This window comes from Phyllobates terribilis, unplaced genomic scaffold, assembly GCF_046119375.1.
Source record: "Phyllobates terribilis strain yellow unplaced genomic scaffold, ASM4611937v1 Scaffold_2__4_contigs__length_985480577, whole genome shotgun sequence".
In the NCBI taxonomy this organism is placed as follows: Eukaryota; Metazoa; Chordata; class Amphibia; order Anura; family Dendrobatidae; genus Phyllobates; species Phyllobates terribilis.
The window spans coordinates 944,048,101-944,065,750 of NW_027362762.1; the positions used below are offsets into that span (position 1 = coordinate 944,048,101).

Sequence of the window (17,650 nt, forward strand, 5' to 3'; positions counted from 1 at the left end):
TTTATAGCCAACTGGTAAGGATTGTTTATTGCCATTAAAGCTTATGTAGACTTGTGCAACATTTTTTTTATATTGCTTCAATGTATATACTGAATAAAATGTTAGCGCCTTTGATTAAAAATGTCCTACCGTTTTGAGCACACAGCTCCTATGCAGGTCCATGCGCCTCCATACTTACAGGCAATAGAAATGGGGCCAGAGGAAATATGACAGCAGTGTCAGACTACATAAAGCATGCATGCAGTCAGTAACCCTAGATATACATAAGTGTGCATAGGAGCTGTGTACACACAACGGTAAAAGAATTTTAACTCCTTGGAGGAAACAGATGTTTATGTAAGTCATGAAATGCCTTGAGTTGAGGCACCATGATTATTTTATTTTTCTTTTGACATTCTTCGGTTGCATAAGTTTACACACCCTTTTAATAAAATTATCCTGAGAATAGGAATTGCTGCGTTTCCTGCTTAGGATGTTGCTCTGTGGTCCAGGATTTCCTGGCAGGAGATTCTTGGCACGGTTTTCGTCAGTCTATAATAACATATGTGTGAATACGACGGGTAAATAATCCTATATAGGAGACGGCGTAAGCAGCGATAGCGCATATCGAGGTAATGCGTCCTTGGAAGAGAGGATTATGGGGTTTTCTATGCTTTGCAGTTTTTTTTAGTTTATCCTCATCATGTACTATATAGCTTCTTAGATAATGAATACAATGCCAGAACTGCAGTGGAGACTGACAGTCGGACAGGCAGGACATTAGGTTATAGGTAGCATGGAGTTAAGTATCTCTCACTTTGGAGGACCAGAGATGGCACAGTGTAATACTTCATTCCTCCTGTGGTGGTGCTGCAGAGAAATTGAACGCCTTCAGCTTTGATTCTGATTGCCGAAGTCTGAGCGTTCATTTATATGTAGAGAAACAGGAAAAGAGAACTATATACTGTATATCTATATACAGATATAAATCATTCCCTTGAGTACATACTAGGAGTATATAGTATCACGGTACATGGAGTAGTAGGTAGCACAGCTTCCTCTGATTATATATATATATATATATATATATATATATATATATATATATATATATATATATATATACAGTACAGACCAAAAGTTTGGACACACCTTCTCATTTAAAGATTTTTCTGTATTTTCATGACTATGAAAATTGTACATTCACACTGAAGGCATCAAAACTATGAATTAACACATGTGGAATTATATACTTAACAAAAAAGTGTGAAACAACTGAAAATATGTCTTATATTCTAGGTTCTTCACAGTAGCCACCTTTTGCTTTGATGACTGCTTTGCACACTCTTGGCATTCTCTTGATGAGCTTCAAGAGGTAGTCACCGGAAATGGTCTTCCAACAATCTTGAAGGAGTTCCCAGAGATGCTTAGCACTTGTTGGCCCTTTTGCCTTCACTCTGTGGTCCAGCTCACCCCAAACCATCTCGATTGGGTTCAGGTCTGGTGACTGTGGAGGCCAGGTCATCTGGCGTAGCCCCCCATCACTCTCCTTCTTGGTCAAATAGCCCTTACACAGCCTGGAGGTGTTTGGGGTCATTGTCCTGTTGAAAAATAAATGATGGTCCAACTCAACGCAAACCGGATGGAATAGCATGCCGCTGCAAGATGCTGTGGTAGCCATGCTGGTTCAGTATGCCTTCAATTTTGAATAAATCCCCAACAGTGTCACCAGCAAAGCCCCCCCACACCATCACACCTCCTCCTCCATGCTTCACGGTGGGAACCAGGCATGTAGAGTCCATCCGTTCACCTTTTCTGCGTCGCACAAAGACACGGTGGTTGGAACAAAAGATCTCAAATTTGGACTCATCAGACCAAAGCACAGATTTCCACTGGTCTAATGTCCATTCCTTGTGTTCTTTAGCCCAAGCAAGTCTCTTCTGCTTGTTGCCTGTCCTTAGCAGTGGTTTCCTAGCAGCTATTTTACCATGAAGGCCTGCGGCACAAAGTCTCCTCTTAACAGTTGTTGTAGAGATGCGTCTGCTGCTAGAACTCTGTGTGGCATTGACCTGGTCTCTAATCTGAGCTGCTGTTAACCTGCGATTTCTGAGGCTGGTGACTCGGATAAACTTATCCTCAGAAGCAGAGGTGACTCTTGGTCTTCCTTTCCTGGGGCGGTCCTCATGTGAGCCAGTTTCTTTGTAGCGCTTGATGGTTTTTGCAACTGCACTTGAGGACACTTTCAAAGTTTCCCAATTTTTTGGACTGACTGACCTTCATTTCTTAAAGTAATGATGGCCACTCGTTTTTCTTTACTTGGCTGCTTTTTTCTTGCCATAATACAAATTCTAACAGTCTATTCAGTAGGACTATCAGCTGTGTATCCACCAGACTTCTGCACAACACAACTGATGATCCAACCCCATTTATAAGGCAAGAAATCCCACTTATTAACCCTGACAGGGCACACCTGTGAAGTGAAGACCATTTCCGGTGACTACCTCTTGAAGCTCATCAAGAGAATGCCCAGAGTGTGCAAAGCAGTCATCAAAGCAAAAGGTGGCTACTTTGAAGAACCTAGAATATAAGACATATTTTCAGTAGTTTCACACTTTTTTGTTAAGTATATAATTCCACATGTGTTAATTCATAGTTTTGATGCCTTCAGTGTGAATGGACAATTTTCATAGTCATGAAAATACAGAAAAATCTTTAAATGAGAAGGTGTGCCCAAACTTTTGGTCTGTACTGTATATATATATATACACAGACTTACAAACACAAGCATGTATATATAGTGGGTACGGAAAGTATTCAGACCCCTTTAAACTTTTCACTCTTTGTTTCATTTCAGCCATTTCGTAAATTCTAAAAAGTTCATTTCTTTCTCATTAAAGTACACTCTGCTCCCCATCGTGACTGACAAAAACAGAAATGTAGATATTTTTGCAAATTTATTAAAAAAGAAAAACTGAAACATCACATAGTCATAAGTATTCAGACCCTTTGCGCAGTATTGAGTAGAAGCCCCCTTTTGAGCTAGTACAGCCATGAGTCTTTTTGGGAATGATGCAACAAGTTTTTCTCACCTGGATTTGGGGATCCTCTGCCATTCTTCCTTGCAGATCCCCTCCAGTTCCGTCAGGTTGGATGGTGAACGTTGGTGGACAGCCATTTTCAGGTCTCTCCAGAGATGCTCAATTGGGTTTAGGTCGGGGCTCTGGCTGGGCCAGTCAAGAATGGTCACAGAGTTGTTCTGAAGCCACTCCTTTGTTATTTTAGCTGTGTGCTTAGGGTCATTGTCTTGTTGGAAGGTGAACCTTCAGCCAAGTCTGAGGTCCAGAGCACTCTGGAAGAGGTTTTCATCCAGGATATCTCTGTACTTGGCCGCATTCATGTTTCCTTCAATTGCAACCAGTCATCCTGTCCCTGCAGCTGAAAAACACCCCCATAGCATGATGCTGCCACCGCCATGTTTCACTGTTGGGATTGTATTGGGCAGGTGATCAGCAGTGCCTGGTTTTCTCCACAAATACCGCTTATAATTATCACCAAAAAGTTCTATCTTCCTCTCATCAGACCAGAGAATCTTATTTCTCATAGTCTGGGAGTCCTTCATGTGTTTTTGAGCAAACTCTATGCGGGCTTTCATGTGTCTTGCACTGAGGAGAGGCTTCCATCGGGCCACTCTGCCATAAAGGCCCGACTGGTGGAGGTCTGCAGTGATAGTTGATTTTGTGGAACTTTCTCCCATCTCCCTCCTGCATCTCTGGAGCTCAGCCACAGTGATCTTGGGGTTCTTCATTACCTCTCTCATCAAGGCTCTTCTCCCACTATTACTCAGTTTGGCTGGATGGCCAGGTCTAGGAAGACTTCTGGTGGTCCCAAACTTCTTCCATTTAAGGATTATGGAGGCCACTGTGCTCTTAGGAACCTTGAGTAATGCAGAAATTCTTTTGTAACCTTGGCCAGATCTGTGTCTTGCCACAATTCTGTCTCTGAGCTCCTTGGGCAGTTCCTTTGAGCTCATGATTCTCATTTGGTCTGACATGCACTGTGAGCTGTGAGGTCTTATATAGACAGGTGTGTGCCTTTCCAAATCAAGTCCTAAAAGTTTAATTAAACACAGCTGGACTCTAATGAAGGAGTAGAATCATCTCAAGGAGGATCACAAGGAAATGGACAGCATGTGACTTAAATATGAGTGTCTGAGCAAAGGGTCTGAATACTTATGACCAGGTGAAATTTCAGTTTTTCTTCTTTAATAAATTTGCAAACATTTCTACATTTCTGTTTTTTTCAGTCAAGATGGGGTGCAGAGTGTACTTTAACGAGAAAAAAATGAACTTTTTAGAATTTATCAAATGGCTGCAATGAAACAAAGAGTGAAAAATTTAAAGGGGTCTGAATACTTTCCGTACCCACTGTATGTATGAACCGTATGTACATAAAGAATTGACCTAATAAGCTGATTAAAAAAATACATTAAAAAAATCTAAAAAGAAAAAAGATACTTTTGAAAAGTGACAAATTCTAAAAAAAATCTACACATAAGAAATAACAAATATAGGCTAATGAAATAATAATAATAATAATAATAATAATAAAAAAAGAGAAATGTAAAAAACCCCACAAAAATAAATAAATCTAGAAATGATCTAAACATAAAAAAAAAACATGAAAAAAATTCTAAAAAAAATAGACTCATTTGAAAAAAAGACAAATTATTACAAATCTACAGCTAAACTATAAATGAGCAATACAAGAAAAAACAACAACTATGGCTTAAAAAAAAAGAAAAAAAATCCCACAAAAATAAAACTAGAAATGACCCACAAGCCTGCTAAAAAATAATACATAAAAAAATTCTAAGAAGAAAAAAAAGACCATGGAAAAATAAGAAATTATTACAAAAAAAAAAGAAAAAAGGAATTATGACCTAAACAAAAACAATAAATAAATAAATAAAAAATAAATGGATAAATACATGTAGAATAAAGGGAGGGGCAGGCTCGGCCCTGGTGTGAGAATGACCTGATATCAGGACACCGGAGATTTAAAGTGTTAGGGAATTATAGGGAGATAAATAAATAAATGAACCTCTGTAATTAGGGTTAATAGGATTCTTGTCGCAGGATGTTCTGGCGTTCGAGAGTCTCCACATAATCCACTTACGAGGGTCTGACTGAGAGACGTTTTGTTTTCAGGGACAGATGGGTGATTAGTGCTCTCCTGACTATGCGGATGCGGGCACCGTGCCCAGCACTCAGCACCATGGACTCACAACACACACAAATCAGTACACCCCCGGCTCCTGATCAGCACTCGCTTGTCACACGCTCAAGAACCGCTCTGAAATATCTCAACTTTTCCCTCCAATTAAAGAATATACCAGGACGTTACATCAATAGAAATTCCATAACATTTGGCGCCCATCCCTCATGGGAAAACTCAGTCATTCCATAACTCCCTGGAAATTCCCCGGCGCTGCTAGGGGTTTATCATACTAGATACCATAATACTGTCATATAGTGAGCACATAACAGTACCACACAGGGCCCACATAATACTGTCATATAGAGAACATATAACAGTATCACACAGGGCCCACATAATACTGTCATATAGAGAACATATAACAGTATCACACAGGGCCCACATAATACTGTCATATAGTGAGCACATAACAGTACCACACAGGGCCCACATAATACTGTCATATAGTGAGCACAAAACAGTACCACACAGTGCCCACATAATACTGTCATATAGAGAACATATAACAGTATCACACAGGGCCCACATAATACTGTCATATAGTGAGCACATAACAGTACCACACAGGGCCCACATAATACTGTCATATAGTGAGCACATAACAGTACCACACAGGGCCCACATAATACTGTCATATAGAGAACATATAACAGTATCACACAGGGCCCACATAATACTGTCATATAGTGAGCACAAAACAGTACCACACAGGGCCCACATAATACTGTCATATAGTGAGCATATAACAGTACCACACAGGGCCCACATAATACTGTCATATAGAGAACATATAACAGTACCACACAGGGCCCACATAATACTGTCATATAGAGAACATATAACAGTACCACACAGGGCCCACATAATACTGTCATATAGAGAACATATAACAGTATCACACAGGGCCCACATAATACTGTCATATAGAGAACATATAACAGTACCACACAGGGCACACATAATACTGTCATATAGAGAACATATAACAGTACCACACAGGGCCCACATAATACTGTCATATAGAGAACATATAACAGTACCACACAGGGCACACATAATACTGTCATATAGAGAACATATAACAGTACCACACAGGGCCCACATAATACTGTCATATAGAGAACATATAACAGTATCACACAGGGCCCACATAATACTGTCATATAGAGAACATATAACAGTATCACACAGGGCCCACATAATACTGTCATATAGTGAGCACATAACAGTACCACACAGGGCCCACATAATACTGTCATATAGAGAACATATAACAGTACCACACAGGGCCCACATAATACTGTCATATAGAGAACATATAACAGTATCACACAGGGCCCACATAATACTGTCATATAGAGAACATATAACAGTATCACACAGGGCCCACATAATACTGTCATATAGAGAACATATAACAGTATCACACAGGGCCCACATAATACTGTCATATAGAGAACATATAACAGTATCACACAGGGCCCACATAATACTGTCATATAGTGAGCACATAACAGTACCACACAGGGCCCACATAATACTGTCATATAGTGAGCACAAAACAGTACCACACAGGGCCCACATAATACTGTCATATAGAGAACATATAACAGTATCACACAGGGCCCACATAATACTGTCATATAGTGAGCACATAACAGTACCACACAGGGCCCACATAATACTGTCATATAGTGAGCACAAAACACTACCACACAGGGCCCACATAATACTGTCATATAGTGAGCACATAACAGTATCACACAGGGCCCACATAATACTGTCATATAGTGAGCACAAAACAGTATCACACAGGGCCCACATAATACTGTCATATAGAGAACATATAACAGTATCACACAGGGCCCACATAATACTGTCATATAGTGAGCACAAAACAGTATCACACAGGGCCCACATAATACTGTCATATAGAGAACATATAACAGTATCACACAGGGCCCACATAATACTGTCATATAGAGAACATATAACAGTATCACATAGGGCCCACATAATACTGTCATATAGTGAGCACATAACAGTATCACACAGGGCCCACATAATACTGTCATATAGAGAACATATAACAGTATCACACAGGGCCCACATAATACTGTCATATAGAGAACATATAACAGTATCACACAGGGCCCACATAATACTGTCATATAGTGAGCACATAACAGCACCACACAGGGCCCACATAATACTGTCATATAGAGAACATATAACAGTATCACACAGGGCCCACATAATACTGTCATATAGTGAGCACAAAACAGTACCACACAGGGCCCACATAATACTGTCATATAGTGAGCATATAACAGTACCACACAGGGCCCACATAATACTGTCATATAGTGAGCACATAACAGTACCACACAGGGCCCACATAATACTGTCATATAGAGAACATATAACAGTACCACACAGGGCCCACATAATACTGTCATATAGTGAGCACATAACAGTACCACACAGGGCCCACATAATACTGTCATATAGAGAACATAACAGTATCACACAGGGCCCACATAATACTGTCATATAGTGAGCACATAACAGTACCACACAGGGCACACATAATACTGTCAAATAGTGAGCATATAACAGTACCACACAGGGCCCACATAATACTGTCATATAGAGAACATATAACAGTACCACACAGGGCCCACATAATACTGTCATATAGTGAGCACATAACAGTACCACACAGGGCCCACATAATACTGTCATATAGTGAGCACATAACAGTACCACACAGGGCACACATAATACTGTCATATAGTGAGCACATAACAGTATCACACAGGGCCCACATAATACTGTCATATAGTGAGCACATAACAGTAACACACAGGGCACACATAATACTGTCATATAGTGAGCACATAACAGTACCACACAGGGCCCACATAATAGTGTCATATAGAGAACATATAACAGTACCACACAGGGCACACATAATACTGTCATATAGTGAGCACATAACAGTACCACAAAGAGCCCACATAATACTGTCATATAGAGAACATATAACAGTACCACACAGGGCACACATAATACTGTCATATAGTGAGCACATAACAGTACCACACAGGGCCCACATAATACGGTCATATAGTGAGCACATAACAGTACCACACAGGGCCCACATAATACTGTCATATAGTGAGCACATAACAGTACCACACAGGGCACACATAATACTGTCATATAGAGAACATATAACAGTACCACACAGGGCCCACATAATAATGTCATATAGTGAGCACATAACAGTACCACACAGGGCCCACATAATACTGTCATATAGTGAGCACATAACAGTACCACACAGGGCACACATAATACTGTCATATAGAGAACATATAACAGTACCACACAGGGCACACATAATAATGTCATATAGTGAGCACATAACAGTACCACACAGGGCCCACATAATACTGTCATATAGTGAGCACATAACAGTACCATACAGGGCCCACATAATACTGTCATATAGTGAGCACATAACAGTACCACACAGGGCCCACATAATAATGTCATATAGTGAGCACATAACAGTACCACACAGGGCCCACATAATACTGTCATATAGTGAGCACATAACAGTACCACACAGGGCACACATAATACTGTCATATAGTGAGCACATAACAGTACCACACAGGGCACACATAATACTGTCATATAGAGAACATATAACAGTACCACACAGGGCACACATAATAATGTCATATAGTGAGCACATAACAGTATCACACAGGGCCCACATAATACTGTCATATAGTGAGCACATAACAGTATTACACAGGGCACACATAATACTGTTATATAGTGAGCACATAACAGTACCACACAGGGCACACATAATAATGTCATATAGTGAGCACATAACAGTATCACACAGGGCCCACATAATACTGTCATATAGAGAACATATAACAGTACCACACAGGGCACACATAATACTGTCATATAGTGAACACATAACAGTACCACAAAGGGCACACATAATACTGTCATATAGTGAGCACATAACAGTACCACACAGGGCACACATAATACTGTCATATAGTGAGCACATAACAGTACCACACAGGGCCCACATAATACTGTCATATAGTGAGCACATAACAGTACCACACAGGGCCCACATAATACTGACATATAGTGAGCACATAACAGAACCACACAGGGCCCACATAATACTGTCATATAGTGAGCACATAACAGTACCACACAGGGCACACATAATACTGTCATATAGTGAGCACATAACAGTATCACACAGGGCCCACATAATACTGTCATATAGAGAACATATAACAGTACCACACAGGGCACACATAATACTGTCATATAGTGAGCACATAACAGTACCACACAGGGCCCACATAATACTGTCATATAGTGAGCACATAACAGTACCACACAGGGCCCACATAATACTGTCATATAGTGAGCACATAACAGTACCACAAAGGGCACACATAATACTGTCATATAGTGAGCACATAACAGTACCACACAGGGCCCACATAATACTGACATATAGTGAGCACATAACAGTACCACACAGGGCCCACATAATACTGTCATATAGTGAGCACATAACACTACCACACAGGGCCCACATAATACTGTCATATAGTGAGCACATAACAGTACCACACAGGGCCCACATAATACTGTCATATAGTGAGCACATAACAGTACCACACAGGGCACACATAATACTGTCATATAGTGGGCACATAACAGTACCACAAAGGGACCACATAATACTGTCATATAGAGAACATATAACAGTACCACACAGGGCACACATAATACTGTCATATAGTGAGCACATAACAGTACCACAAAGGGCCCACATAATACTGTCATATAGAGAACATATAACAGTACCACACAGGGCCCACATAATACTGTCATATAGAGAACATATAACAGCACCACACAGGGCCCACATAATACTGTCATATAGTGAGCACATAACAGTACCACACAGGGCCCACATAATACTGTCATATAGAGAACATATAACAGTACCACACAGGGCCCACATAATACTGTCGTATAGTGAGCACATAACAGTACCACACAGGGCACACATAATACTGTCATATAGAGAACATATAACAGTACCACACAGGGCCCACATAATAATGTCATATAGTGAGCACATAACAGTACCACACAGGGCCCACATAATACTGTCATATAGCGAGCACATAACAGTACCACACAGGGCCCACATAATACTGTCATATAGTGAGCACATAACAGTACCACACAGGGCCCACATAATACTGTCATATAGAGAACATATAACAGTACCGCACAGGGCACACATAATAATGTCATATAGTGAGCACATAACAGTATCACACAGGACCCACATAATACTGTCATATAGTGAGCACATAACAGTATCACACAGGGCACACATAATACTGTCATATAGTGAGCACATAACAGTACCACACAGGGCCCACATAATACTGTCATATAGAGAACATATAAAAGTACCACACAGGGCACACATAATACTGTCATATAGTGAGCACATAACAGTACCACACAGGGCCCAGATAATACTGTCATATAGAGAACATATAACAGTACCACACAGGGCCCACATAATACTGTCATATAGAGAACATATAACAGTACCACACAGGGCCCACATAATACTGTCATATAGTGAGCACATAACAGTACCACACAGGGCCCACATAATACTGTCATATAGAGAACATATAACAGCACCACACAGGGCACACATAATAATGTCATATAGTGAGCACATAACAGTATCACACAGGGCCCACATAATACTGACATAGAGTGAGCACATAACAGTACCACACAGGGCCCACATAATACTGTCATATAGTGAGCACATAACAGTACCACACAGGGCCCACATAATACTGACATATAGTGAGCACATAACAGTACCACACAGGGCCCACATAATACTGTCATATAGTGAGTACATAACAGTACCACACAGGGCCCACATAATACTGACATATAGTGAGCACATAACAGTACCACACAGGGCCCACATAATACTGACATATAGTGAGCACATAACAGTACCACACAGGGCATACATAATACTGACATATAGTGAGCACATAACAGTACCACACAGGGCCCACATAATACTATCATATAGTGAGCACATAACAGTACCACACAGGGCCCACATAATACTGTCATATAGTGAGCACATAACAGTACCACACAGGGCCCACATAATACTGTCATACAGTGAGCACGTAACAGTACCACACAGGGCCCACATAATACTGTCATATAGTGAGCACATAACAGTACCACACAGGGCCCACATAATTCTGTCATATAGTGAGCACATAACAGTACCACACAGGGCCCACATAATACTGTAATATAGTGAGCACATAACAGTACCACACAGGGCCCACATAATACTATCATATAGTGAGCACATAACAGTACCACACAGGGCCCACATAATACTGTCATATAGTAAACATATAACAGTACCACACAGGGCACACATAATACTGTCATATAGTGAGCACATAACAGTACCACACAGGGCACACATAATACTGTCATATAGTGAGCACATAACAATACCACACAGGGCCCACATAATACTGTCATATAGTGAGCACATAACAGTACCACACTGGGCCCACATAATACTGACATATAGTGAGCACATAACAGTATCACACAGGGCCCACATAATACTGTCATATAGTGAGCACATAACAGTACCACACAGGGCCCACATAATACTGTCATATAGTGAGCACATAATAGTACCACACAGGGCACACATAATACTGTCATACAGTAAACATATAACAGTACCACACAGGGCCCACATAATACTGTCATATAGTGAGCATATAACAGTACCACACAGGGCCCACATAATACTGTCATATAGAGAACATAACAGTACCACACAGGGCCCACATAATACTGTCATATAGTGAGCACATAACAGTACCACACAGGGCCCACATAATACTGTCATATAGTGAGCACATAACAGTACCACACAGGGCCCACATAATACTGTAATATAGTGAGCACATAACAGTACCACACAGGGCCCACATAATACTATCATATAGTGAGCACATAACAGTACCACACAGGGCCCACATAATACTGTCATATAGTAAACATATAACACTACCACACAGGGCACACATAATACTGTCATATAGTGAGCACATAACAGTACCACACAGGGCACACATAATACTGTCATATAGTGAGCACATAACAATACCACACAGGGCCCACATAATACTGTCATATAGTGAGCACATAACAGTACCACACAGGGCCCACATAATACTGTCATATAGTGAGCACATAACAGTACCACACAGGGCCCACATAATACTGTCATATAGTGAGCACATAACAGTATCACACAGGGCCCACATAATACTGTCATATAGTGAGCACATAACAGTACCACACAGGGCCCAGATAATACTGTCCTATAGTGAGCACATAACAGTACTACACAGGGACCACATAATACTGTCATATAGTGAGCACATAACAATATCTCACAGGGCCCACATAATACTGACATATAGAGAACATATACTAGTGGTTTACCTTATCATTGTATGACTTCACGACGCTCCCCACTTGCTTCACAGACAATTCTAAGGGCCGCGGACCATTGTCATCTTCGAATGCCAGACGCAAGGACCCCTACAGGGACAGAAAATTACACCATCAGCACCGGATCACCAGGCCTGCCTGACTAATGGCACTGTCACTACAGGATCCTTGTCCACTGATCCCCCATCGATCAGCTGTAATCTGTGATGGAGCAGCGCCCCCATAGGGGAGATGAGGCATTACACTGCGCCCATTCACATCAATGGTTTATGTAATGTATAGAAACCCTTTACATGTGATTTCAGGCTTCTTTTCGGCTCGGTCCATTCACTGGGAGTTTTTCAGGTTTTCAAAAACTTTATGATTCCACACTGGAAAGTTCCACAACTTTCTAACATACTTTGCGCCTTAATTCAGCATTGCAATAGATGTGCTTGCTGTCAGTGAATGACGACTATTTCATTTACATCCCCGGGTATCCCAAAACATGCACCAATTTAGTACTTTTTCGGATCCCTCGTGGCCTCTGCACTTTGCATAATGCGAATAGCAGAAAGAACATATGGGAAATAGATGGAGGAAGAGAGTCAGCCCACTTTAGAAATGACTCTCTGGGGGGGGGCGACCATCTGGATATTTGTTTTTTTCTCTGCACAAACCAAGTGGTGTAACCTGCGACTCTCCAGCTATTGTAAAACTACAACTCCCAACTTTTTCTTTTATATGAAAGGGCTTGTAGTGCAGATTAACTCTCTCATGACTGGGCAATTTTTTTTTTTTTTTTTTTTAATTTTTACCTCTCTCTTCCTCCAAGAGCCCTAACTTTTTTTTTATCTTTCAGTCAAAAATTTGAAATGCGGTAAAATGGCAGCCGTTGTATTTTTTTTTCTTGCAGTGTTCAGTGTGCTGTAAAAATCACCCAACGACGTGATTCTCCAGGTCAGTACGATTACGGCGACACTATAAACCTATAAGGGTTTTTATATTGGTTTTTTTTTTACATTTGCGGCACCTTCCTGCAAAAATTGTGATCAAAATGTCATATGGTATGAATAGAAACTACGGCTCAGCGCATAAAAAAACAAGCCGTCGATGTAAAAATAACAAAGTCACGGGTCTCATAAAAAGGCGACACAAATCTAATTTATTTATTTATTTAATTATCTTACAAAATTCTGAAATTTTCCTGAACTACTAATACATATACAGAAAATAAAATAAATAGATTAGGTTTGTGTCGCCTTTTTATGAGACCCGTGACTTTATTATTTTTACATCGACAGCTTGTTTTTTTATGCGCTGAGCCGTAGTTTCTATTCATACCATTTTGTGCTACGTTTGACCTTTTGATCACAATTTTTGCAGAAAGGTGCGACAAATTGAAAAAAAAAAAGACCATTTCTTTTTTCCTTTTAGCATTGAATGAACGCTTTAAATTAGTTTATATTTTTTATAGAGCGCACTTTTAAGGACATGATGATATTAAATTTTTTTTATTTCGTTATTTTTGAATAAATACCGTACCTATTTTTTTTCTTTTTTAATTTCCTTATTTTTGACCTGGGGGAAAAGGTGTGGTGATTTAAACTTTTATATATATATTTATATATATATATATATATTGATTATTAAAACGTTATTTTTTTTCATTTTAACTTGAATTTTTTTAGTCCTCATAGGGGACTTGACCCTGCGATTGTTTGATCGCTTGTACTATATACTGAAATAACTCAGTACTGTAGTATATAGTGTAATTTTCGTTCTCCTATGAAGCCCAGCCAAAGCCCAGGCTTCAGAGGATGAAGATTGCAGCCATAGGGGCTTTCATTACCGCTGGGTGCCATGGTAAACAGCTCATTTAATTGCCGCTGTTAGTAATTGACAGCGGCATTTAAATGGTTAAACAGAAGCAACTGGGGTTCAACTCCGGTCGCAGCTTTTACAGGCAGGTGCCGGCTGTGCAACACAGCTGGCATCTGCCCCTCTATGAAGCGGGCTTAGTGCCTGAGTACAATCAATACATCCCTCACGTGACTTGTAAGGAAAATTCACGTCGCAAGGGTTAAAAATATGAAAATCGTTTTTTAATATATTATTTCTAAGTCGAGATATGATCGCCTGAAGTTACAGGCCCGAAGCCTGAGGCTGCAGTACTGAGAGATTCTTGGTTGTCATGGAGACCTTGCGTGGAACCAAAACACCTCATACATCAGTGTCTGACTGACCCAATTTTGCTGGGACAATCCAGTCCACAAAATAGGGGCGATTACGCAAAACCGTACCCAAAAGTGGCCATTTTGCGGGCTAGTCCCTAGCATTCATGACTCTTGACTCTTGGGGATCCCCGGATGTTTTGAAGGGGCTGAATTTTGGGCAGTTAAGTCTGTTTTGGGCCCTATACTAGACAGGCAGGATGTAGATACTGATATGGAAGGTCTCTATGACAACACTGCATCATGCCAAAAAAGTATGTGTTTAGAATGTCTCAGTAGTGCAGCTTCAGGCTTCGGGCCTACAAGTTAATTCGATCATATCTCAGCCTAGAAATACGATATTACAGCCCTGTTTTCACATTTTTTATGTAAACGGAAGGGACTTTTATATATATATATTTTTCTGAAATAAAAAAATCTATCATTCTTGATAGGACAGGAATATCAGTAGATGAGGACGCCTTTGTAAAGCGGCCAGATCTGCAGAACATCCTCGGCGCTGGTCTTGTATGTGAACGGTACAGGCCCAGGGAGATATCTGACCTAATTAGAGACAGAACGTGAGGCGGGTGGAGGAGGCGCTCCGTCCTCGTACGGCTCTGCGGCCTGATACTCCATATTTGTCACATTGAATGATGTCAGATCTGCACTATGGCCCTTCTGAACTCCCTTGGGCTTCGGCCGCCATTACTGCCCTTAAAGGGCTTGTCCATCATGGGTGAACGCCGTCATACTGTCCCTCTACTCCCGCCATGGCAGGATTTGTCCCCAGAGTTTGATATCATGATGAATTGCACCTAAGGACCATGTCAGCTCTGCTACCTCCGCAGTATATAACACCCACACACCCCTGAAAGCCCACCAGCCCACCTGGGGTAAAGCCTCAGCCAAGATCTATAGAAATGTCACCGAGTTTCCATGTATTCACCGCCATTAATGAGCGGTACAGGAACTGAGTCACTACCACCCTCAGCAGACGATGAATGGACTCCCATCAGGCAGCTCCTACACGTATATCATTATTAAAGGGGTTTTCCTACCAGATACATGGATGATGTATATATAGAAAAGGCGATGACCCCATCCTAAATATGAATTCCTTTCTCCTTTGAGGGGGTTAATATTTAATGCCCCTCCCCCGAATACCCTGTAGTGCTTTTAGGGGTGAAAGAGTTAATTCTAAATATCCCTTAAGGTCTAGGGTGGTGAAAAGGTTAATTCCTAATATTTATGGTGTTCTAGGGTGATGATTGGGTTAATTTCTTGCATCTTTGCTGGTCTAGAATGGTGAAGGGGTTAAAGGGAGTATTTGTGACGCACCTTGGTGGTTATATGAAAGGTCTAGAGTGAAGGGGTTAATGCTATTATCTGAGGGTGTACAAACTTCCATTCTGATTAATGTCATACCCAATCTTTATAATGGGTGGAGCAGTTTTCTGATAAGTAGCTCCAAATCCACAGCCTCCCTTCACACAGCCATAGACTTATATGATAAAATTCTGGCTACCTGCAGCACCACCAGAGGGAGCTCACTACATACAGATTTATACAGCCACCACTAGAGGGAGCTCACTACATACAGATTTATACAGCCACCACTAGAGGGAGCTCACTACATACAGATTTATACAGCCACCACTAGAGGGAGCTCACTACATACAGATTTATAGAGCCACCACTAGAGAGAGCTCACTACATACAGATTTATACAGCCACCACTAGAGGGAGCTCACTACATACAGATTTATACACCCACCACTAGAGAGAGCTCACTACATACAGATTTATACAGCCACCACTAGAGAGAGCTCACTACATACAGATTTATACAGCCACCACTAGAGGGAGCTCACTACATACAGATTTATACACCCACCACTAGAGAGAGCTCACTACATACAGATTTATAGAGCCACCACTAGAGAGAGCTCACTACATACAGATTTATACAGCCACCACTAGAGGGAGCTCACTACATACAGATTTATACACCCACCACTAGAGAGAGCTCACTACATACAGATTTATACAGTCACCACTAGGGGGAGCGCAATACATACAGATTTATAAAGCCAACACTAGGGGAGCTCACTACATACAGATATATAAAGCCACCACTAAGGGAGCTCAATACATACAGGTTTATAAAGCCACCACTAGAGGGAGCACACTACATACAGATTTATATAGCCACCACTAGAGGGAGCTCACTACATACAGCTTTATACAGCCACCACTAGAGGGAGCTCACTACATACAGATTTATACAGCAACGACTAGAGGGAGCTCACTACATACAGATTTATAAAGCCACCACTAGGGGAGCTCACTACATATAGATTTATACAGCCACCACTAGAGGGAGCTCACTACATATAGATCTATACAGCCACCACTAGGGGGAGCTCACTACATATAGATTTATACAGCCACCACTAGAGGGAGCTCACTACATACAGATTTATATAGCAACGACTAGAGGGAGCTCACTACATACAGATTTATAT

At 40.9% G+C, this 17,650-nt stretch overlaps 1 protein-coding gene across 2 annotated transcripts in view; it reads right to left on the bottom strand.

Moving 5' to 3' along the window:
- The window catches only part of C2CD2 (C2 calcium dependent domain containing 2), a 65,748-nt gene that overhangs the window by 29,086 nt on the left and 19,012 nt on the right, over window positions 1-17,650 (bottom strand). For both annotated transcript variants that reach the window (XM_073668486.1, XM_073668485.1), the window contains one exon: window positions 12,922-13,020. In XM_073668486.1, coding sequence (XP_073524587.1) covers window positions 12,922-13,020 — 99 coding nt within the window. The remainder of the gene's footprint in view (window positions 1-12,921; window positions 13,021-17,650) is intronic.